General features: G+C 47.1%; 1 protein-coding gene across 6 annotated transcripts in view; it reads left to right on the top strand.

Moving 5' to 3' along the window:
• The window catches only part of fbxl7 (F-box and leucine-rich repeat protein 7), a 530,556-nt gene that overhangs the window by 304,108 nt on the left and 201,450 nt on the right, over positions 1-24,998 (top strand). The window contains exon 1 of one of the 6 annotated variants that reach the window (XM_068050410.1): positions 1,460-1,510. The exons of the other annotated variants lie outside the window; for them this stretch is intronic. Within the exon in view, the coding sequence (XP_067906511.1) occupies positions 1,492-1,510 (19 nt within the window). The 5' untranslated portion in view covers positions 1,460-1,491. Of the gene's footprint in view, positions 1-1,459; positions 1,511-24,998 lie in introns of those variants that run through there. 6 annotated transcript variants of the gene reach the window in all.

The raw sequence follows: 24,998 nt of genomic DNA, 5'->3' as shown, positions 1-24,998 counted from the left end.
GCACAGCGTTGGAACCCCATTCCTCAGGTAAGTGAGGTGGGGTTAGCGGGGTCAGTCCGGAAGGCCCTAGCAAGGGAGGTTTGGGGGTTGGTTGCAAAGTCCAGGGGAAGGAGTGGGTCCTGGGAGGTGCATTGATTCCCTGCTGGAGCCCTCTGTAGGCCACAGATTGTCCACAGAGGAGGGAACCCACCTCCCGCCCCAACCCCGCAGGGAGGAGGCCTTGTTTTACAAGGTACCCTTCCCACTTGGCGGAGGCATCCCCCTGCCACTGATTAGATCCCGCCGGCGGCGGGAAGGGGCCCTTAAGTGGCCATTAATAGGCCACTTAAGGGCTCAATTGGCCTCTGGGCAGAAATGCTGTCATAGGCCTATCCTGTCTCTGGCAAGATTGTTTGACGACGGGGCGGCAATGGGCCCTCCACCCCCCGCCACCCGTTATGATTCTGTGAATGCCCCCGCCTCCAGCCTCACCTCGGGGGCCCATAAAATCCAGCCCATGGTGTCAGTATCTGAGCTGGTGGTTGTGAGTGAAAGAATGAGTGAAGGTGTCTCTTCATCTTCACTTCTTCTTCCTCTTCCTCCACTAACTGCGAAGGTTACAGTTCCTGGGTATCTGAAAGGAAAAAGGGACAAGTGTTGGGTTTTGGTGAGGGAGAAAAGAATGTAAGTATGATGAAATCCGTGGTTGCAAAGCTTGTTTTTTAGACTCTAACTGAGAGGGAAACCAGAGCTGAAACAGAAACGGAAGCCAACACTGAAACAGAAGCTGGAAAAACAATTTCAGGTTTCCGGGTAAACTGACACTAGTTAGAACCAGATAAAAGGAGACAGAGTCCTCCCCAGGCCAGGCGGATCAGGCAGGAATGGAGCGCCAGGATGCAGAAGAAAGTGAAGACTGAATCCAGGAGCTGTTTCTGTTATTTAAAGTAACTGACTAACCAAACCCAGCCAAACAGTGCATAGGTTTTCACTGAAGGACTCGGATAAAGGAAAGACTGGTAAATCTATCAAGACTGCGATGAGCAGAGATGAGGAGGTTCTGGAGAAGTGCTTCTTGTGGGGAAGACCACACCCGTGGAGCTCGGAATGAGAGGGAATTGCTGCCTGAAGAAGAACAGCAGCTAAATCCTTGAAGAAAGGAGCTGAAAATCTACCTGAGGAACTGTGTGATTGTAAGTTGGTGTCATTTATGTTAGGTGGACTACCCAGTGAGACCCATCTCTGTTGTTTTTATAGTCCAGGTTTAATTTGTAATATATATATATTGATCGTGATCTGTCTGTTGCTTCATGTTTAATTTATATTGGTTTTGGTTTGGCTGTTAAAGTAAAATTTATAAAAGTGAAATCTTGTCCGTTTGGGGTCAGTCCATGGATTTGATTCTTTTGGTTTGTTGGTGGTCTCCACAGGGATTATAACAGTAAGAAGTACATGCTTACACCCTCTGCAGCTTCCAAGTCGGAGAAGATTGAGGGATGAGGGAGGAGTGGCATGAGAGAAGAAGGACTAGGTATGCAGATACCCTCATCATTTATCGCTTCATCCCCGCGATAGCCATAGTCTCAGCGATGTCCCTTCCCATGATGGCCAGCACTGTCTCCTTCATGGGGGGGATTAAAACATGCAGGCATCTTGCCCTCCAATATTTGTTTCCTGCTGCCACCTTTACCTGCTAGAAAGAGGGGTATGTGTCAGTGAGTGTCCTGCAGTATTTTTGGGTGTGGCTATCATGATGTAATAGCTGCCAGTGTGTGGAAGCAGTGATTTGTGAGTGCATGGTTTGCAACAATCCTAAGTGTGTGAGGTGAAGCATATGAATTGAAGGGTTGAGTACTGGTTGATAGAGATTGTTGGTAGGTGGGTGATGGTGGTGCCTTCCTAACCACCTTATCTACCTGTGCTGCTGCCTTCAGTGATCTATGGACAAGTACACCAAGGTCCCTCTGACCCTCTGTACTTCCTAGGGTCCTACCATCCATAGTATATTCCCTTGCCTTGTTAGTCCTCCCAAAATGCATCACCTCACACATCTCAGGATTAAATTCAATCTGCCACTGCTCTGTCCATCATACCAGCCCATCTATATCGTCTTGTAATCTAAGGCTTTCCTCCTCACTATTTACGACACCACCAATTTTCATGTCCTCTGCGAACTTACTGATCATACCTCCTATATTTACGTCTAAATCATTAATGTAAACTATAAACAGCAACGGTCCCAGCACCGATCCCTGTGGTATATCACTGGTCACAGGCTTCCACTCGCAATAACAACCCTCGACCATCACCCTCTACCTCCTGCCACTAAGCCAATTTTGCATCCAATTTGCCAAATTGCCCTGGATCTCATGGGCTCTTACTTTCTTAATTAATCTCCCATGCGGGACCTTATCAAAAGCCTTACTGAAGTCCATGTTGACTACATCAACTGCTTTACCCGCATCTACACATCTAGTCACCGCCTCGAAAAATTCAGTCAAGTTAGTGAGACATGATCTCCCCCTGACAAAGCCATGCTGACTATCCTTGATTAATCCCTGCCTCTCCAAGTGGAGATTAATCCTGTCCCTCCGAATTTTTTCCAATAGTTTCCCTGCCACTGATGTTAGATTCACCGGCCTGCAATTACCTGGTATATCCCTGCTAACCTTCTTGAATAATGGTACCACATTCGCTGTCCTCCAATCCTCTGGTACCTCTCCTGTGGCCAGAGAGGGTTTGAAAATTTGTTTCAGAGCCCCTGCTATATCCTCCCTTGCCTCACATAACAGCCTGGGATATATCTCATCTGGGCCTAGGGATTTATCCACTTTTAAGTCCGCTAAAACAGCTAATACTTCCTCCATTTCAATGCTAATATGTTCAGGTATATCACAATCCCTGTCCCTGATCGCTACACCTACATCGTCCTTCTCCATAGCTAACACAGATGAAAAGTAATCATTTAAAACCTCACCTATGTTCTCCGGCTCCACACACAGATTGCCACTTTGGTCCCTAATGGGCCCTACTCTTTCCCTGGTTATCCTCTTGCCCTTAATATACTTATATAACACCTTCGGATTTTCCTTTATCTTGCCCGCCAGTGTTTTTTCGTGTCCCCTCTTCGTTCTCCTAATTACTTTTTAAACTACTATACTCCTTCAGTGCCTCCACTGTTTTCAGTGCTCTGAATCTGCTATAAGCCTCCTTTTTTTCCCTGATGCAATCCTCCATATCCCTTGACATCCAGGGTTCCCTGGACTTGTTGGTCCTACCCTTCACCTTAATGGGTACGTGTTGGCTCTGAACTTTCACTATTTCCTCTTTGAATGACTCCCACTGGTCTGATGTAGACTTTCCTACAAGTAGCTGCTCCCAGTCCACTTTGGCCAGATCCTATTTTATCATATTGAATTCGGCCTTCCCCCAATTCAGTACCTTTATTTCTGGTTCATCTTTGTCCTTTTCCCTAACTACCTTAAGTCTTACAGAGTTATGGTCACTGTCCCCGAAATGTTTCCCCACTGACACTTCTACGACTTGACCGGCTTCATTCCCTACGATTAGGTCCAGTACTGCCCCTTGTAGGACTTTCTACATTGTGGCTCAAAGAGCTCTCCTGTATGCATTTTAAGAATTCCGTCCCCTTTAAGCCTTTTGCACTAAGACTACCCCAGCTGATATTGGGGAAGTTGAAATCCCCTACTATTATTACCAAATTATTTTTACACCTCTCTCAGATTTGCCTTCATATCTGCTCCTCTATCTCTCCCTGACTGTTTGGAGGCTTGTAGTACACTCCCAGCCAAGTGATTGTCCCCTTTTTGTTTTTAAGTTCTACCCCTATGGCCTCATTTGAGGAACCTTCTAAGATATCATCCCTCTTTGCTGCACTAATCGACTCCTTGATCAAAAGTGCAATGTCACTTCCTCTTTTATCCCCTCCCCTGTCTCGCCTGTAGATTCTATACCCTGGAATATGGAGCTGCCAGTCCTCCCCCTCCCTCAACCATGTCTCTGTGATAGCAATAATATCATAATCCCATGTGCAAATCATCGCCCTCAATTCATCTGCCTTACTAGTAAGACTCCTTGCATTAAAATAGAACCAAGAACAAAGAACAGTACAGCACAGGAACAGGCCATTCAGCCCTCCAAGCCTGCGCCGATCTTGATGCCTGCCTAAACTAAAACCTTCTGCACTTCCGGGGACCGTATCCCTCTATTCCCATCCTATTCATGTATTTGTCAAGATGCCTCTTAAACGTCGCTATCGTACCTGCTTCCACCACCTCCCCTGGCAGCAAGTTCCAGGCACTCACCGCCCTCTGTGTAGAGAACTTGCCTCGCACCTCCCCTCTAAACTTTGCCCCTCGCACCTTAAACCTATGTCCCCTAGAACTGACTCTTGCACCCAGGGAAAAAGCTTCTGACTATCCACTCTGTCCATGCCGCTCATAACTTTGCAAACCTCTATCATGTCGCCCCTCCACCTCCGTCATTCCAGTGAAAACAGTCCACATTTATCCAACCTCTCCTCATAGCTAATGCCCTCCAGACCAGGCAACATCCTGGTAAACCTCTTCTGTACCCTCTCCAAAGCCTCCACGTCCTTCTGGTAGTGTGGCGACCAGAATTGCACGCAATATTCTAAGTGTGGCCTAACTAAAGTTCTGTACAGCTGCAACATGACTTGCCAATTTTTATACTCTATGCCCCGACCGATGAAGGCAAGCATGCCGTATGCCTTCTTGACTACCTTATCCACCTGCGTTGCCACTTTCAATGACCTGTGGACCTGTACGCCCAGATCTCTCTGCCTGTCAATACTCCGAAGGGTTCTGCCATTTACTGTATACTTCCCACCTGCATTAGACCTTCCAAAATGCATTACCTCACATTTGTCCGGATTAAACTCCATCTGCCATTTCTCCGCCCAAGTCTCCAACCAATCTATATCCTGCTGTATCCTCTGACAATCCTCATCACTATCCGCAACTCCTCCAACCTTTGTGTCGTCCGTAAACTTACCAATCAGACCAGCTACATTTTCCTCCAAATCATTTACATATACTACAAACAGCAAAGGTCCCAGCACTGATCTCTGCGGAACACCACTAGTCACATCCCTCCATTCAGAAAAGCACCCTTTCACTGCGACCCTCTGTCTTCTATAACAGAGCCAGTTCTGTATCCATCTTGCCAGCTCACCTCTGATCCCGTGTGACTTCACCTTTTGTACCAGTCTGCCATGAGGGACCTTGTCAAAGGCTTTACTGAAGTCCATATCGATAACATCCACTGCCCTTCCTTCATCAATCATCTTCGTCAATTCCTCAAAAAACTCAATCAAGTTAGTGAGACACGACCTCCCCTTCACAAAACCATGCTGCCTCTCGCTAATAAGTTCATTTGTTTCCAAATGGGAGTAAATCCTGTCCCGAAGAATCCTCTCTAATAACTTCCCTACCACTGACGTAAGGCTCACCAGCCTATAATTTCCTGGATTATCCTTGCTACCCTTCTTAAACAAAGGAACAACATTGGCTATTCTCCAGTCCTCTGGGACCTCACCTGTCGCCAATGAAGATGCAAAGATTTCTGTCGAGGCCCCAGCAATTTCTTCCCTTGCGTCCCTCAGTATTCTGAGGTAGATCCCATCAGGCCCTGGGGACTTATCTACCTTAATGCTTTGCAAGACACCGAACACCTCCTCTTTTTTGATAATGAGATGACTGAGACTATCTACACTCCCTTCCCTAGGCTCATCATCCACCACGTCCTTCTCTTTGGTGAATACTGATGCAAAGTACTCATTCAGTACCTCGCCCATTTCCTCTGGCTCCACACATAGATTCCCTTCTCTTTCCTTGAGTGGGCCAACCCTTTCCCTGGCTACCCTCTTGCTCTTTATATACGTATAAAAAGCCTTGGGGTTTTCCTTAATCCTGTTTGCCAATGACTTTTCATGACACCTTTTAGCCCTCCTAATTCCTTGCTTAAGTTCCTTCCTACTGTCTTTATATTCCTCAACAGATTCGTCTGTTCCTAGCCTTCCAGCCCTTGCGAATGCTTCCTTTTTCTTTTTGACGAGGCTCACAATATCCCGCGTTATCCAAGATTCCCGAAATTTGCCAAACTTATCCTTCTTCCTCACAGGAACATGCTGGTCCTGGATTCTAATCAACTGATGTTTGAAAGACTCCCACATGTCAGATGTTGATTTACCCTCAAACAGCTGCCCCCAATCTAAATTCTTCAGTTCGTGCCTAATATTGTTATAATTAGCCTTCCCCCAATTTAGCACCTTCACCTGAGGACTACTCTTATCCTTATCCACAAGTACCTTAAAACTTATCGAATTATGGTCACTGTTCCCGAAATGCACCCCTACTGAAACTTCGACCACCTGGCCGGGCTCATTCCCCAATACCAGGTCCAGTACGGCCCCATCCCTAGTTGGACTACCTACATATTGTTTCAAGAAGCCCTCCTGGATGCTCCTTACAAATTCTGCCCCATCCTAGCCCCCAGCACTAAGTGAGTCCCAGTCAATATAGGAGAAGTTAAAATCACCCACCACTACAACCCTGTTGCTTTTACATCTTTCCAAAATCTGTCTACATATCTGCTCCTCTACCTCCCGCTGGCTGTTGGGAGGCCTGTAGAAAACCCCCAGCATTGTGACTGCACCCTTTCTATTCCTGAGCTCCACCCATATTGCCTCACTGCATGACCCCTCCGAGGTGTCCTCCCGCAGTGCAGCTGTGATATTCTCCTTAACCAGTAATGCAACTCCCCCATCCCTTTTACATCCCCCTCTATCTCACCTGAAGCTTCTAAATCCTGGAACATTTTGCTGCCAATCCTGTCCCTCCCTCAACCAAGTCTCTGTAATAGCAACAACATCATAGTTCCAAGTACTAATCCAAGCTCTCAGTTCATCTGCCTTACCTGTTCTACTTCTCGCATTGAAACAAATGCACTTCAGACCACCAGTCCCGCTGTGCTCTGCAACATCTCCCTGCCTGCTCTTCCTCTTAGTCTTGCTGGCCTTATTTGCTCGATCTCCCTCATTTATTTCACTAGCTGTCCTACTGCTCTGGTTCCCACCCCCCCTGCCACACTAGTTTAAACCCTCCCGAGTGACGCTAGCAAACCTCGCAGCCAGGATATTTGTGCCCCTCCAGTTTAGATGCAACCCGTCCTTCTTGTAAAGGTCCCATCTGTCCCTGAAGAGATACCAACGGTCCAGATATCTGAAACCCTCCCTTCTACACCAGCTGTTTAGCCACGTGTTTAGCTGCACTATCTTCCTATTTCTAGCCTCACTGGCACTTGGCACAGGGAGTAATCCTGAGATTACAACCCTAGAGGTCGTGTCTTTTAACTTTCTACCGAACTCCCGAAACTTCCCCTGCAGGACCTCGTCACTCTTCCTGCCTATGTCGTTGGTACCGATGTGTACCACAACCTCTGGCTATTCACCCTCCCCCTTCAGAATGCCCCCTGTCCATTCAGAGACATCCTTGACCCTGGCACTAGGGAGGCAACATACCATCCTGGAGTCTCTTTCACGTCCACAGAAGCGCCTATCTGTGCCCCTGACTATAGAGTTCCCTATAACTATTGCTCTTCTGCGCTTTGTCCCTCCCTGCTGAACAACAGTGCCAGCCATGGTGCCACTGCTCTGGCTGCTGCTGCTGTTTTCCCCTGATAGGCCATCCCCCCCAACAGTATCCAAAACGGTATACTTGTTAGAGAGGGGGACAGCCAGGGGATTCCTGCACTGACTGCCTGCCCCTTCTAGCGATCACCCATCTATTTGCCTGCACCTTGGGTGTAACCACTTCTCTAAAACTCCTGTCTATGATGCTTTCTGCCACCTGCATGCTCCTAAGTGCATCCAGTTGCCGCTCCAACCGATCCATGCGGTCTGTGAGGAGCTGCAACTGGGTACACTTCCTGCAGGTAGTCGTCCAGAACTCTGCAAGCGTCACGGACCTCCCACATCACACAGGTGAAGCACTTCACCCCTCTAACTGACATTTCTAGCACTAATTAATAAATTAAATCCTTACTAAATTGTTATAATTAACGATATGTCCCTAGTGCTAGATTCCTACTATAAACATAAAATGCTAACTAAATACAGTAATCTCCTCCCTTTGGTTTAGTTATTCTACTTATTAATTAGTTCATTAGGGTTTTAATCACTTTTTATCAATGTTTTATTTTCAAATTCAGTACAAGTTCCCTACCAGCCAATCAGGTCACAGCTTTCCTGTGACGTCACTTTCAGTTTCTTTTTCCAGAGGCACGTTTTTTATACTTACCGGTCTGGAACTCCGCCCTCCATGTCTTCTCCCTGGATGCAGGCCACAAAACCCCGAGGTAAGTTTTTTATACTTATCGGTCTGGAACTCCGCCCTCCAACTCTTCTCCCTGGATGCAGGCCACAAAACCCCGAGGTAGGTTTTTTATACTTACCGGTCCGGAACTCCGCCCTCCGAGTCTTCTCCCAGTCAGCTGTGCTCTTTGGAAGCTCTCGGCTCCCCTCACTCTGAGGACAGATAGGAAATGAAAGGAGCTCCTCACTCCCTCCTCACCGATCCTCCTCAGTTACCAAACTTCCACGATAGCACTCTAATGCAACCCAAGTCAGCACTCCAGTGCAATCCAGGCTTGCATTTTTCACTTGTGCCTTAACAGGTCTATATTTGCTCTGCCTTCCAGACTGACTCAGTTTCTCTTTTATATTTGACTGTGCATCACCCCCTACTCTACCTGCACTCTGTATCCCATCCCCCTGCGAAGTTAGTTTCACCCCCACACCCCCGCCCCCCCCTCCCCAACATCACTAGCAAACCTCCCAGCAAGGATGTTGGTCCCGTTCCGGTTCAGGTGCAACCCGTCCCGCCTTTGCCAGAAACAGACCCAGTGATCCAGGAAACTAAATCCCTCCCTCCTGCACTATCTCCTCAACCACGCGTTCATCTGCTCTATCCTCCTATTCCTATACTCACTAGCACGTGGCACTGGGAGTAATTCAGAGATTACAACCTTAGAGGCCTGCTTTTTATTCTGCTACCTAGCTCTCCAAATTCTTGTTGCAGGACCTCATCGCTCTTTCTACCTATGTCGTTGGTACCAATGTGTACCACAACCTCTGACTGTTCACCCTCCCCCTTCAGAATGTCCTGCAGCCGCTCCATGACATCCTTGACCCTAGCACCAGGGAGTCAACCTACCATTCTGGAGACACTTCCTGCACACATTTTCGCCCTGGACACTGGAAGTGTCCCTGACTTCCCACATTGCACAGGAGGAGCATTCCACGTTGCCAAGCTGCCCTGCCATGACTTACCCTTAATTTATCCCTTTAAATTACCCAAAAATTAGATTATTTACACTAAGGACCTTGATTCCCTACAAAAAAAACACTACCTACTATATTAAAAAAACTGTAGACCTTTCCCTTTACTTTTTGTTACCCTGCTATTTAGAGTTATTCCCTAACAGCAGTTACTCACCAACCAATCACCTTGCAGCTTTAATGTGACGTCATGCTCACTTTGTTTTCAAATTACTGTGCAAAGGCTGATGACACCATTGCTGGGGATGGACAGCCCGCCTCCCTCCACATCATTGGGGTGGGCAGTTCGCCGCGGCCATTTAAATGAGCTGCCACGCTGAATATCGCGGTGGCTCCGTGACCAGCGGTCGGCGCGAGTGGGCCGCCTTTGTTTATGTCAGCCGCCAATTTCGGCGGGGGAAATGTAAAATGCAGCCCAAAATATATGTTGAATGTCCCTTCCATTTCCTTATTCTCCATAATAATGTCTCCTGTCACTGCCTCTAAGGAACTAGAGGAACTAAGGAATGTTCATTTTAGCTATTTTCCTTTTTATAAACTTGTAAAAGCTCTTACAATCTGTTTTTATATTGCTGACTAGTTTATTCTCATATTGTTGTTTTCCCTTTTTATCAACTTTTTGATGGCCCTTTGCTTTTCTAAGGCACTCCCAATCATCAGGCCACATTATAAGCCTCTTCTTTTAATCTAATACTATCCTTAACTTCCTGAGTAAACCACGGATGGATCGTTGTTGCTGAGTTTTTGTTTTTTAATGGAATTCATTTTTGTTGAATATTTTGAATTGTTTCTTTAAATGAGTCCCACTGTTTATTTATTGTCATATCTTTTAGTCTATTTACCCAATCAACCTTAGCCAGCTCTCCACTCTTACCTGTGTTTTGTTTACGTTTAAGATTCTTGTTTGGGACTGGAGCATGTCGCTTTCAATCTTAATATGGAATTCAGTTGTATTGTGATGACTTTTCCCCAGGGATCTTTTACTATGATATTACTAATTCACCCTAACTAATTGCACATTACTAGATCTAAAATAGCTTTATCCCTAGTTGGTTCCACAACGCACTGTTCCAGGAAACTGTCACAAAAGCATTCGACAAACTCATCTTCAGACTACCAGTTTGATTGGACAACTCTATATGAAGATTAAACTCCCCCATTAATACAACTTTGTCTTTGTTACAAGCTTCAATTATTTCTTGCTTAATGCTCTGTCCAACAGTATAGCTACTGTTATGGGGCCTATAAACTAATGGAAGATGGATTAACAGAGAAAGTAAATAAAACCGAGACTGCTGAGAAAAGCTCATTAGAAGATATATCTAAAGAAAAGTACATTAAACAGAACAGATTAAGCAGAAAACCTTAAGCTGTTTGTTTGTAGTAAGTACAAGGTTGTCGCACATTAATATCACATGATTTACAGTTTTGAACAGATTTTTTTTTCATTCTGGTTTTTTGCTCAATGGCGAGGGGCAGGGGATTTTCACTGTCAGTCATTTGCACCAAATTGTAAACTGATTATAAAGAATGAGTTCAGGATTTCATGACAGAAAGCTCATGGAGGAAATATTTTGCTGAAGGAGTTCATGCTCGAACTTTATAAATCACTGGTTAAGCCTCAGCTGGAGTTGCAAGGAAATTACAGAGAGGAGCAAAAATTATAGTGTTTTTTAGTTCTTAACACAGAGGGTGGTGAGTGCCTGGAACTTACTGCCGGGGGAGGTGATGGAAGCAGGTACGATAGTGACGTTTAAGAGGCATCTTGACAAATACATGAATAGTATGGGAATAGAGGGATACGGTCTCTGGAAGTGCAGAAGGTTTTAATTTAGACAGGCATCAAGATCGGCGCAGGCTTGGAGGGCTGAATGGCCTGTTCCTGTGCTGTACTGTTCTTTGTTCTTTGTTATAATGGGGGACTTTAATTATCCAAACATAGACTGGGATAGTAGTAGTGTAAAGGGCGGTGAGGGGCAAGAGTTCCTAGAGTGTGTTCAGGAAAATTTTCTACAGCAGTATGTTGCTCGTCCAACGAGAAAAGAGGCACTGCTAGACATGGTTCTTGGGAATGAGGTGGGCCAAGTGGATCAAGTATCAGCAGAAGAGCATTTAGGAGACAGTGATCATTGTATCATAAGGTCTGGCTGACTATGGAAAAGGACAAAGAGCAATCCAGTGTAAGAATAATTAACTGGGGTAAGGCCAACTTCAATGGGGTAAGAATGGAACTGGGGCGAATAAATTGGAGTCAAAAGTTGGCAGGAAAACCGGTAGCTGAGCAATAGGCTACCTTAAAGGAAGAGATAGTTTGAGCATAGTCAAGGTATGTTCCCTCGAAGGGGTAAGGACAAACAAATCCAGAGCTCCCTGGATGACAAAAGAGGTTGAGATTAAGATAAAGAAGAAAAAGTGTGCTTATGCCAGATAGAAAATACAATTGAGAACCAGGTTGAATATAGAAGGTCCGGAGGGGAAGTGAAAAAGCAAATAAGAGAAGCAAAGAGAGAGCAAGAAAAGAGACTGGCAGCTAGCATTAAAGAAAATCCCAAAGTTTTCTACAGCCATATAAATAGTAAAAGGGTGCTGAAAGGAGGAGTGGGGCCGATTAGGAACCATAAAGGGTATTTACACATGGAGGCAGAGGGCATAGCTGAGGTATTAAATAAGTACTTTGCATCTGTCCTTACCAAGGAAGAAGATGCAACCCAGACACTGATGAAAGAAGAGGTAATTCAGATACTAGAAGGGTGTAAATTGATAAAGAGGATGTATTAGATAGGCTGTCTGTACTTAAAGTGGATAAAGCACCAGGACAGCATGAGGTGCATCCAAGGATACTGAGGGTAGTGAGAGTGGAAATTATGGAGGCACTGGCCATAATTTTTCAGTCTTCCTTAGACTCGGGGGTCATGCCAGAGGACTGGAGAATTGCAAAAGTTACATCCTTGTTCAAAAAAGAGTGTAATGATAAGCCCAGCAACTACAGGCCAGTCAGTTTAACTTCGGTGGTGGGGAAACTTCTAGAAAAAATAATTCAGGACAAAATTAATAGTCACATGAACAAATGCAGATTAATTAAAGAAAGCCAGCATGGATTTCTTAAGAGAAAATCATGTTTAACTAACTTGCTGGAGCTTTTTGAGGAGGTACCAGAGAGGGTTGTTGAGGGCAATGCATTTGATGTGGTATACATGGACTTTCAAAAGGCATTTGATATAGTGCCACACAACAGACTTGTGAGAAAACATGTAGCTCATGGAATAAAAGGGATGGTAACAACATGTATACGAAATTGGCTGAGTGACAGGAAACAAAGAGAAGTGGTTAATGGGGGATGTTTTCAGGCTGGAGGAAGGTTTGTAGTGGAGTTCCCCAGGGACCAGACTTTTCCTGATATATATTAATGACCTAGACCTTGGTGTACAGGGAACAATTTCAAGGTTTGCAGATGATACAAAACTTGGAAGCATTGTGAACTGTGAGGAGGATAGTGTAAAACTCCAAAAGGACATAGACAAGTTAGTGGAACGGGCAGATAGGTGACACATAAAGTTCAATGCAGAGAAACGTAAAGTGATTCATTTTGCTAGGAAGAACGCAGAGAGACAATATTAAATAAAGGGTACAATTCTAAAGTGGGTTCAGGAGCAGAGGGACCTGGATGTATATGTGCATAAGTCATTGAAGTTGGTAGGATAAGTTGAGAGAGTGGTTAATAAAGCATACGGTATCCTGGCTTTATTAACAGGGGCAGAGAGTACAAGAGCAAGGAAGCTATGTTGAACTTGTTTGAGACACTAGATCAGCTTCAGCTGGAGTATTGCGTCCAGTTCTGGGCGCTGCACTTTAAGAAAGACATGAGGGCATTGGAGAAATTACAAAGAGGATTCACGAGAGTGGTTCCAGGGATGAAGAACTTCAGTTATGAAGATAGATTGGAGAAGTTAGGACTGTTTTCCTTGGAGAAGAAAAGGCTGAGAAATGATTTGATAGAGGTCTTCAAAATCATGAGGGGTCTGGACAGAGTAGATGGAGAGAATGTTTCCACTCGTGAAAGGATCGAGAACGAGAGGGCACAGTTTTAAAGTATTTGGTAAGAGAAGCAAAAGTGACACGAGGAAAAACTTTTTCACGCAGCAAGTGGTTGAGGTCTGGAATGCACTGCCTGAGAGTGTGGTGGAGGCAGGTTCAATTGAAGCATTCAAAAGGGAATTAGACTGTTATATAAAAAGGAAGAATGTGCAGGGTTACGGGGAGATGGCAGGGGAGTGAACCAAGAACTAAGATAATTACAGCACAGGAACAGGCCCTTCGGCCCTCCAAGCCTGCGCCGATCCAGATCCTCTCTCTAAACATGTCGCCTATTTTCTAAGGTTCTGTATCTCTTCTTCCTGCCCATTCATGTATCTGTCTAGATACATCTTAAAAGACGCCATCGTGCCCGCATCTACCACCTCCGCTGGCAACAAAGTGGAAACATTCTCTCCATCTACTCTGTCCAGACCCCTCATGAGTGGAACTGAGTGAGTTGCTCTTTTGGCGAGTCAGTGTGGCCACGATGGGCCGAATGGCCTCCTTCTGCACTGTAACAAATCTGTGATTCTCTGAGTTTTGTGGACAATTCTGGACACCACATTTCAGGAAAGATGTAAAGGGTATAGAGGAGGTTTAGCAGGATGGTACAAGGGCTCAGGAACTTCAGTTATGAAGAGAAGTTGAAAACATTAGGACTTTTCTCCTTGGAATAGAAAAAGTTAAGGATTGACCTAATCCAGACTTCCAAAGATAATGAGAGGTTTTGACTGAGTAGAAACAGAAAAACTATTCCCTCTGGTGAGTGGTCAATAACCAGGAGTCATAGGTTGAAAATCAATGGCAAACGATCTAGAGTGGAGATGAGGAGAATTGTTTTCACTCAGAGAGTTGTTGGGATCTGGAACGCTCCTCCTAAAAAGGGTTGTGGAAGCTGAATCCGTATAAATAATTCTACAAGGGAGTTGGATGGGTACTTGAGGATGAGGAACTTACAGAGTTATGGGCAGAAAGCAAGGGTATGAGACTAAGCACGACGGCTCTTTCAAAGAGACAGCACAGGCACAATGGTCCAAGTGGCCTCCGTCTGTGCTGAGCCTTTGGCCGTCCATTCGTTATGACATTTCTGTAGCTACTGCTCTGCTCAACCACAGCCTCCCCTCCACCTTGCATACACTAATCCCCATTAAAACTATTATTCTCTGTCACCCTGGACAGTCCTCGGTAAAGCCCTTACTTCTACTACTTTGAGTCGAAGGGTGCAGATATGGCAAACTGGAGAACAACTGATTTACCCATTCGCTGCCAGATCTGGCATGATCACGTTAAGTGCTTTCGGGCCCTGCGCTTGACTGTCAAAACTTCTGACTATTCCAGGATCATCCTGGAATGCAATGATAATCCCAGCTTCTTTTCTCTGCTGCAAAGTGTCTTCATAAACCCTTTTCCTCTGTCCCCTCCATCCTCACCTCTAACAACAAGTGTAAGGAGCTCATGGACTTCTTTGTCACTAAGATTGAGATCATCCGATCAGTGGCCTCTGCCGCTTCTCTCCTTTCCCCAACCCACCAGGCCAAACTTCCTCTAAAGTTCCTCCCTTCCCTCGCCCTGAACTTTGTATTTTTTTCCATGTTCTCTCCTGTATCCTAAACTGCGAACCATTTAGCTTCCCTTCCTTGGTCCCGTGTTAGCTGATATTGCTAATGATTATATCCCCTCAGGTTCTGTTCCCCCTTCATTCCAATCTGCCATCATCACCCCTCTCCTCACAAAACAACCTGTGACCTCCCCACCCTTGTGTACTACCTGTCTATATCCAACTTCCCTTTCCTGTCCAAAATCATTGAATGTGTAATCACCTCCCAAATCCATGCCCATTTTCCCCAGAACTCCATGTTTAATTCTTCCAATCAGGTTTCCACTCCTGTCACAGAACTAAAACTGATTTTATTAAAGCCACAAATAATATCCTATGTGACCATAACCATGGTAAACTATCCCTCCTCGTCCTTCTTGACCTGTCTGAAGCCTTTGTCATGGTTGACCACATCATCTTCCTCCAGCACTCTCCACCATCATCCAGTTGAGTAGGACTGCAGTTTTCTGCTTACATTGTCACCTACCTTGGCCCCCTCCTATTTCTCACTTACATGCTGCCCCTTGCAACACCATCTGCTGTGACACCCAACTCTACCTCACCAAAACCTCTTTCAACTCCTCCATTGCCTGTAAATTTTCAGATTGCCTGTCCAACTTCCAGTACTGCATGAGGTGAAATTTCCTCCAATTAAATATTGGGAAGACAGCAGTCATTGTCTTCATCCCTGCCACAAACCTTGTTCCCTAGTCTCTGACTCTGTCCCTCTCCCAAGCAAATGCCTGAGGCTGAACTGGACTGTTGGTGTCATATTTAATAAAGATGAGCTTCCAACCACATATCCATGTCATCACTAAGACTGCCTATTTGCACTTCTGTAACATTGTCCCACTCAACACCACCTCAGCTTATCTGCTGCTGAAACGATCTCGCCTTGACTATTCCAATACATTCCTGGCTGGCCTGCCATGTTCAACAGCTGTAAACTTGAAGTCATCCAAAACTCTTCTGCTCATTTCCTAACTCGTACCAAATCTCGTTCACCCATCATCCCTGTGCTTGCTGACTTACATTGGTTCCTGGCTAAGCTATGCCTTGACTTCAAAATTCTCATCCTTGTTTTCAAATCCCTCCATCTGTAACTCTGTAATCTGTATCTCTGTAATCTCCTCCAGCTCTGCAACCCTCCGAGACATCTCTGCTCCTCCAATTTTGGCGTCTTGAGCATCCCCGATTTTAATCACTCCACCATTGGTGGCTGTGCCTTCAGCTGCTAGGCCCCTGAGCACTGGAATTCCTTTCCTAAACTTCTCTGCCTCTCTTTCTCCTTTAAGATGCTCTGGCCATTAGCCCTAATATCGCTTTATGTGGCTTAGTGCCAAATTATGTTTGTTAGTGCTTCTTGGGATGTTTTACTATTTTAAAGATGCTGTACAAATGCAAGTTATTGTTGTTGTAAGTTTCTATGATTCTATGAAGACTACAAAACTACTTCTGTATTGACAAAAATATTAATGACTGTACACAGTTATTCTCATCTGGTCCATGCATAGACATAACCTCTGCAGAAATAAATGTTTTGTCTTTGTTTTCTTAGAATTTCTGTAAACTGTAACTCTGACATTAAGCTGAAAATATTTAGTTTAATTTTAATAGTTATCGATTGAACAGATGGCTGTGTGCCAGCAAACATGGAGAACTATCATGTATATTCAGATACAGTAAACTAAGGAAGTTCCCAAATCACTACATTACTGCCAAACTTCTTAAGTTGCCCATGATGCATTTAGGTGTTTATGGGAAATGCCAAATTCTAACACGGAAATTATTTATTTTGAGTGGCATTTTTAACACATGTAAAGGAAGTGGAATGCCTGCATAGAAAGTGAATAGCACGCATTGAATTGGCCGTTCATCTTTTGTTAAGTTGAACAAAGTTAACTTAATGAATTGAAATAAAAGCAGAAAATGCTGGAACTACTCAGCAAATCAGGCAGCATCTGTGGAGTGAGAAACAATGTTAATGTTTCAGCTCAATGATTTTTCATCTGATGAGAGATCATTTACTTGAAACGTTGGGCTGAATTTTCCCGGCCCCAAATGGCAGAAGAAGGTGTTGAGAGGGGAGCCTGCGTCTTCCGACTGCCATGCCACTTTGTCAGTGGTAGGAAAGTTGGCAGCTCGGCTGCCCATGGGGTGGACAATTGAGTCACTTAAGTGATGAATTAAGGGCCACTTCCTGCATCGGCGGTAAAGCCTGACTCGGGTATAAAATTAAAACTTGACCCGGGCCCGACCCGACAACAGCCGACCCGACCAGACCTGGGCCTGAGACCTTTAATTTTTTTTAATGCCTGACCCGACCCGAAAATAACAAACATATTATTGAAACAGAAAAAAATCGTAGATTAAAACGAAAACAATACGAAACAAAACAGTACAGTCCAGCCTGACCCGACCCAAGCCCGAATGCTAGACACAGAATACAGACCCGACCTGACCCAAACCCGATACATGTAGTCAGGTTTGGTCGGGTTCAGGTTGGGTAGCCAGGGTTTAATCTGTGGGCATTTTGCCCGCATCATGAAGGCCCACCGGTACCATTTTGGCGACGGTGTCGCCAGTGCTCAACGACACTACCCTCCACTTCCACCCCCCCCCCCCACCAATCACCAGGGCCTGCCTGCCTGGCCCCAGCTTCTCCAACACACTTACCCCTCTTCGATGATAGCAGCCTCTTAATTAGCTGGTGCTGGCAATATGTTGCCTGAGCCTACCGCTGGCTAAGGTGGGGTCGGCTCCCGCTTTCAGCCCTGGCGGCAGGACGTCACCATCAGCCACAAATTTCAGCCCGTTAAGTCTGTTTTTCTGTCTCCACTAATGCTGCCTGACCTGTTGAACAGTTCCAGCATTCCCTGTTTTTATTTCAGATTTCCAGCATCTGCAGTATTTTGCTTTTGTACATTTTGTAAACTGAAAGTTTCCATGACTTTTTAAAACTGCATAATATCACCACAGACACTGATCCAACAATGGCACAAAGCCAAAAAGGATGGAGTAATTGTTGAGAAAAGAAGAGTAGATGAAGGCTTTGCCAATGATGTTGTGGGAACACCATCTCCTTCAAGTTTCCCTCTAAGTCTGCTCCTCTGTCCTTTTCAGCAGCACTGGAATGTGAGCTTCCCCTCTGCTTTTTTTTTTCCAAAATATACTTTATTCATAAAATTCTGTAAAAATTACAATACCAGTTTCAAACAGCACCAAGTCAAAAAATACAAACAGTGCAAAGGAGGTCCATTTGCTTCATTACAATCATGAGTTGCCTCATTTCACATTTGTCATGCCAATTACATTTTTACATTTTACAGCAAATGAAAATTTTTCCGATACAGTTCGAGGGGTTTCCCATGGATCCAGCCCCTCAGTTCAGCTTGGTGGGGTGACCTTACACTGTGGTCTTTCCCCATTGAGCCTTTGCTGCGGCTGCCCCAAGCTTTAGTGCGTCCCTCAGCACGTAGTCCTGGACCTTGGAATGTGCCAGTCTGCAACATTCGGTGGTGGACAACTCTTTGCGCTGGAAGACCAGCAAGTTTCGGGCAGACCAAAGGGCGTCTTTCACCGAATTGATAGTCCTCCAGCAGCAGTTGATGTTTGTCTCGGTGTGCGTCCCTGGGAACAGCCGGTAGAGCACGGACTCCTGTGTTACAGAGCTGCTTGGGATGAACCTCGACAAAAACCACTGCATCTCTTTCCACACCTGCTTTGCAAAGACACAGTCCAGGAGGAGGTGGGCAACCATCTCTTCCCCACCACAGCCACCGCGGGGGCATTGCGCGGAGGGGGCGAGACTTGGGGCGTGCAGGAAGGATCTGACGGGAAGGACTCTCCTCACCACCAGCCAAGCTACGTCTTGGTGCTTGTTTGAAAGTTCTGGTGATGAGGCATTCCGCCAAATGACTTTGGCGATCTGCTCGGGGAACCATCCGACAGGATCCACCGTCTCCTTTTCCCGTAGGACCTTGAGGACATTCCATGCAGACCACTGCCTGATGGATCGGTGGTCAAAGGTGTTTTCCCGCAGAAACTGCTCCACGAAGGATAGGTGGTACGGCACTGTCCAACTGCATGGAGCGTTCCGCGGCAATGTAACCAGGCCCATCCTTTGCAATACCAGGGACAGATAGAACCTCAGCATGTAGTGACACTTGGAGTTTGCGTACTGGAGGTCTACACACAACTTCATGCAGCCGCACACGAAGGTGGTCCTCAGGATGAGGGCCACGTTGGGTACATTTTTCCCACCCTTATCCAGAGGTTTGAACATCGTGTCCCTCCAGACCTGGTCCATTTTAGATCCCCAGATGAAGTGGAAAATGGCTCGGGTGACTGCCACAGCGCAGGAGTGGGGTATGGGCCAGACCTGCGCCACGTACAGCAACAACGTGAGCGCCTCGCACCTGATGACCAGGTTCTTACCCACAATGGAGAGAGATCGCTGCCCCCACATGCTCAACTTTTGTTATACCTTGGCTACTCGCTCCTCCCAGGTTTTGGTGCACACCCCGGCCCTTCCGAACCATATCCCCAGCACCTTCAGGTAGTCTGACCTGACGGTGAAGGGGACAAAGGATAGGTCAGCCCAGTTCCCAAAGAACCTGACCTCGCTCTTGCCGTGGTTAACTTTGGCTCCCGAGGCCAGTTCGAACTGGTCGCAGATGCTCATCAGTCTGCGCACGGACAGTGGATCCGAGCAGAAGACAGCGACGTCATCCATGTACAGGGAGGTTTTAACCTGAGTGCCTCCGCTGCCTGGGATTGTCACCCCTCTTATGCTCGCATCCTTCCTAATAGACTCAGCAAAGGGTTCAATGCAGCAAACAGACAAGACCGGGGAGAGAGGACAGCCCTGTCGGACTCCAGATTGGATCGGGAAACTTTCCGATTCCCACCCATTGATTGAGACTGCGCTACTGATGTTTGCGTAGAGCAGTTTGATCCAATTGCAGATTCCCTCCCCAAACCCCATTTTGGAAAGCTCGTCCATCATGTAGGTGTGCGATATCCTGTCAAAAGCCTTCCCCTGGTCCAGGCTGATGAGGCAGGTGTCCACCCTCCTGTCCCATACATAGGCGATCGTATCCCTGAGTAGCGCGAGACTATCAGAGATCTTCCAGCCGGGTACAGTGCAGGTCTGATCAGGGTGAATCACCAACTCCAGAGCAGACTTGACTCGACTGGCAATGACTTTGGACAGAATCTTGTAGTCAACATTAAGCAGTGAGATGGGCCACCAATTTCTGATTTCTGCCCTCTCCCCCTTCCGCTTGTAGATGAGGGTGATGATGCCTTTCATCATGGATTCTGACATGCTGCCGGCCAGGAGCATACTCTCGTATACTTACAGCAGGTCCGGGCCGACCCAGTCCCACAGGGCCAAATACAACCCGACCGGTAAGCCGTCGCTTCCGGGAGATTTACTCGTCTTGAAGGACTCGACGGCCTTTGTCAGCTCGTCCAGAGTTAGCGGCTTGTCCAGTCTCTCTCTCGTGCTGTCCTCTAAGACCTCTGTGATAGATGACAGGAAGGACTGGGAGGCTCTGCTGTCTGAGGGCTTCGCGTCATACAGCCCAGCATAAAAGGATTTGCTGATCCTTAGTATGTCGGACTGCGAAGACGTCACCGAGCCATCCTCTTCCTTCAGGCTGCTGATAACAGAGCTCTCTCTGTGTACCTTTTGGAAGAAGTAACAAGAGCACGTCTCGTCCTGCTCGATGGAGAGGACTCTGGACCGGAAGATGATCTTGGAGGCCTCCATGGCAAAGAGCGAGGCCTGCTGGCTCTTCACCTCTTGGAGGTCCTCCTTGACCTCGACTGCAGCCAGAGCAGATTTTGCATTCTTTTCTGGAGTCGGGACATTTCCCTCTGTCTCTCTCTCGCCCTCTGAACACCTTTGTGGATAAAGAACCTCTTGATGTTCTCCTTGATCACTTCCCACCAGTGATAAGGTTCCCCATGGTAGGCTGATGGAGAAAGTGAAGGCGCATGGGGCGCATGGGGTCCAAGGTGTACTAGCTAGATGGATAAAGAACTGGCTGGGCAACAGGAGACAGAGAGTAGCAGTGGAAGGGAGTTTCTCAAAATGGAGATGTGTGACCAGTGGTGTTCCACAGGGATCCGTGCTGGGACCACTGTTGTTTGTGATATACATAAATGATTTGGAGGAAAGTATAGGTGGTCTGATTAGCAAGTTTGCAGACGACACTAAGATTGGTGGAGTAGCAGATAGTGAAGGGGACTGTCAGAGAATACAGCAGAATATAGATAGACTGGAGAGTTGGGCAGAGAAATGGCAGATGGAGTTCAATCAGGGCAAATGCGAGGTGATGCATTTTGGAAGATCCAATTCAAGAGTGAACTATACAGTAAATGGAAAAGTCCTGGGGAAAATTGATGTACAGAGAGATTTGGGTGTTCAGGTCCATTGTTCCCTGAAGGTGGCAACGCAGGTCAATAGAGTGGTCAAGAAGGCATACGGCATGCTTTCCTTCATCGGACGGGGTATTGAGTACAAGAGTTGGCAGGTCATGTTACAGTTGTATAGGACTTTGGTTCGGCCACATTTGGAATACTGCGTGCAGTTCTGGTCGCCACATTACCAAAAGGATGTGGATGCTTTGGAGAGGGTGCAGAGGAGGTTCACCAGGATGTTGCCTGGTATGGAGGGCGCTAGCTATGAAGAGAGGTTGAGTAGATTAGGATTATTTTCATTAGAAAGACGGAGGTTGAGGGGGGACCTGATTGAGGTGTACAAAATCATGAGAGGTATAGACAGGGTGGATAGCAAGAAGCTTTCCCCCAGAGTGGGGGATTCAATTACAAGGGGACACGAGTTCAAAGTGAAAGGGGAAAAGTTTAGGGGGGATATGCGTGGAATGTTCTTTACGCAGAGGGTGGTGGGTGCATGGAACGCATTACCAGCGGAGGTGGTAGACGCAGACACGATAGCATCTTTTAAGATGTATCTAGACAGATACATGAATGGGCAGGAAGTAAAGAGATACAGACCCTTAGAAAATAGGCGACAGGTTTAGATAGAGGATTTGGATCGGCGTAGGCTTGGAGGGCCGAAGGGCCTGTTCCTGTGCTGTAATTTTCTTTGTTCTTTGTTCTTTGAACTGGAGACTCAAAGAGGGGTTTCACGGTCCTCCAACCTTTGTAATCCCTTTTGAGTTCCTCAATGTTCTCTGGGATCAGCAGTGTAGCATTAAGCTTCCATGTCCCTCTGCCAACCCGCCGGTCGTCCTGTAAGTGACAGTCGGCCAGTAAGAGGCAGTGGTTGGAGAAGAACACCGGCTTGATGTTGGTGGCTCCGACCGTGACAGCACGGGACACAAACAGGAAGTCAATCCTGGAACGGGCAGACCCGTCCGATCTTGACAATGTGTATCTGCGCTGCGCTCCGTCTGCAGGTTTGCTGAAGACGTCGTGCAGTTTGGCATCTTTAACTGTTTCTATTAAGAATCTGGACATAGCGTCCAGTTTGCTGTTGTCTCTGCCAGATCATCCAGCCGCATCGATGATGCAGTTGAAGTCACCGCCTAGGATGACCGGCCTGGACGTCGCCAGCAGCAGTGGGAGCTGCTGGAAGACGGTCAGCCGCTCGCTGTGTTGTACCGGGGCATACACATTGATCAACCGGAGAGCGTTGTTGTACATTACGTCTGCTACGAGGAGGCGACCGCCCACCACCTCCTTAACTTCTGAGATGGTGAAGTTACCTCCCCGCAGCAGAATATCCAGGCCAGAGGAACGGCAATCATTACCCCCCGACCAGATCGATGGCCCGTGGGACCACCGGCGCGACCACTGCCTGTAGGTGCTGAGGTGTGGTATTCCACACTCCTGCAGAAACAGTAGGTCGGCTTTGACCTTGGCGAGGTAATCCATTGTTGAAACACATCGCGTAGTGGATTTAATGCTACGCACATTAATGGAAGCAATCCTTACACCCATTTTTTAAAAGTTAGTTGTTGCTTCCCTTACCCTTTGTCCTTTCCAGTCCCAGTCCTTCGGGATGTTCCTGCATACCCATCGTGTGCGCAAGCTGTTTCACATTAGTTGGGCTCAGAAACCCCTCCTGGTTTCTCATGCAGGGTTTGTTCCGCTGGGGTGACATCGGGGGGGGGGGGGCGGGGGGGTTCTTGTAGGCAGCAAGGATTGGGTTGTCTTCTGCTGCTTCCCTCTGTTCCTCCTCGAAAATATCACTGCTCCCGGCTTCCCGGAGCTGAGGTGCGCCAGACGTGTCTTTGCTCTCAGTGTCCCGGAGCTGGGATGCGTTGGCCACATTGTTACGTGTGGCGCTTTGGGGTTGGGGCATGCCGGGCCCATCACAGCTTCCAGTTCCCGGGGGCTGGGATGCTTTATCTCCAGCTCCTTGGAGTTCTGCCCTCTCTTTTGAAGGGGCCGTCGTTCCAGCATTTCCCCTTCCAGTGAAGAGGAGCTGTTGTAGCCTGTCTCAGAAGGTAGCCTCCTCTTGCCACTGGTTTGGGTGGTGGCCTGTTCCGCTTTTGGATGTTTTTTCCTTTGTGGTTTTCCTTTGTACCACTTTCCACTGACCTGTTTGTCCATCTGCTGCCTCCTCCTCCATTGATTCTGTCTGTGGAGGAGGGGTTTCCGGGTGCAGGGTAGGTGCTGGGTCGCTGGTTTCAGCTGCCTCCCCTTTCTTCTCCTTCTCAGGTTGAAGTTCCTCACTGCGGAGAAGGTTGCTCGTCTCCTTTCGAACACCGGACGCCTTCGTAGAACCTTCTCCCGGCCTTTTCTTGGACCTTGCTGCCTGAGCATAACTGAGGCAGCGTTTGGGGCAGGTTTTGTAGAGATGGCCTGCCGCACTGCACAAGTTGCAACACTTAGTCTGCTTACAGTCCTTGGTCTGATGGCCTTCCTCCTTGCAGTTCTTGCAAACAACCGTGCTACAGTTGGCTGCCACGTGACCAGATTTGCCACAGGTGCGGCAAACTCTGGGCTGCCCAGCGTAGACCAAGAACCCTCGACTTCCCCCAATAGCGAAGCTGGAGGGAGGGTGGATGATGGCTCCACTGGGATAGACCTTCAAGGTCACCTTGACCTGCCGCTTGCTGGTCCAAATCCCAAAGGGGTCCTTGACATCAGTGCTGCTGCCGGCCACCTCGACGTACCTGGCGAGAAAGGTGAGTACATCCACCACCGGAACATGGTGGTTGTAGAGGTGAATCGTCACCACCCGGTCTTGTGATGGAAGCGTAAAGAGCGGCTCCGCTGTGAGGATCGACAGTGGCGCTCGGTCCGCCTTCTCCTTGAACGCCTTCAGGAACTTGATGCATCCCGCCACGTTCCGGAACGTCACGTCGAAATCCTGTAGGCAGAAGATGTCCGTAGCTTGAAATCCACAGCAATCGAAGAGGATTTTCTTGATGAAGAAGGTGCGATCGACCGGTGCATCTCCTTCCTTTTCCTTCACGACCACCCGAACGGTGTTGCGCACTTCCTGGCCTGAAGCTCTAAGATTGGTTTTAGCCAGAGCTCTTTCCTGGGCTTATCCTTTCCACTGGCACTTCCTCCTGTTCTCCCGTGCTTGGTGAATCACCCAGTACAGTCACCTATAACTCATTACACCCACCACGTGGTATGCCAATTCTTGTGCTGGCACTTGGAAGGGGGAAACGAGTTATTGTGCATCTTTAGGAGGATTCCTCCTCATGCTGTACACTTGCAAAGGCCTGAGATGTCTTATGGACTAAGAAAAAGAGAAGGACAAGGGTTAACAAGGATGGCAAAGGTAGGCAGTAGCAGTGTAATGCATCGCCAGTTTTTCATGCTGAATGTTTAAGTGAGTGAGTTAAGTAGAATAAGAAAAGGAAAGGAAGTTGCCCAGGTGTCATGCTTGTGTGCGGCCTCCAGCCTGGTCATCTTCAATGCTACATTCCCTCTGTCTGCCATAATGTTGATGGCAGCGTGTTTTATTGGTGCCAG

Source organism: Heterodontus francisci, chromosome 2 (assembly GCF_036365525.1).
Source record: "Heterodontus francisci isolate sHetFra1 chromosome 2, sHetFra1.hap1, whole genome shotgun sequence".
In the NCBI taxonomy this organism is placed as follows: Eukaryota; Metazoa; Chordata; class Chondrichthyes; order Heterodontiformes; family Heterodontidae; genus Heterodontus; species Heterodontus francisci.
Note: the sequence above shows the minus strand (reverse complement) of the source record. Positions and strands in the feature narration are given on the sequence as shown.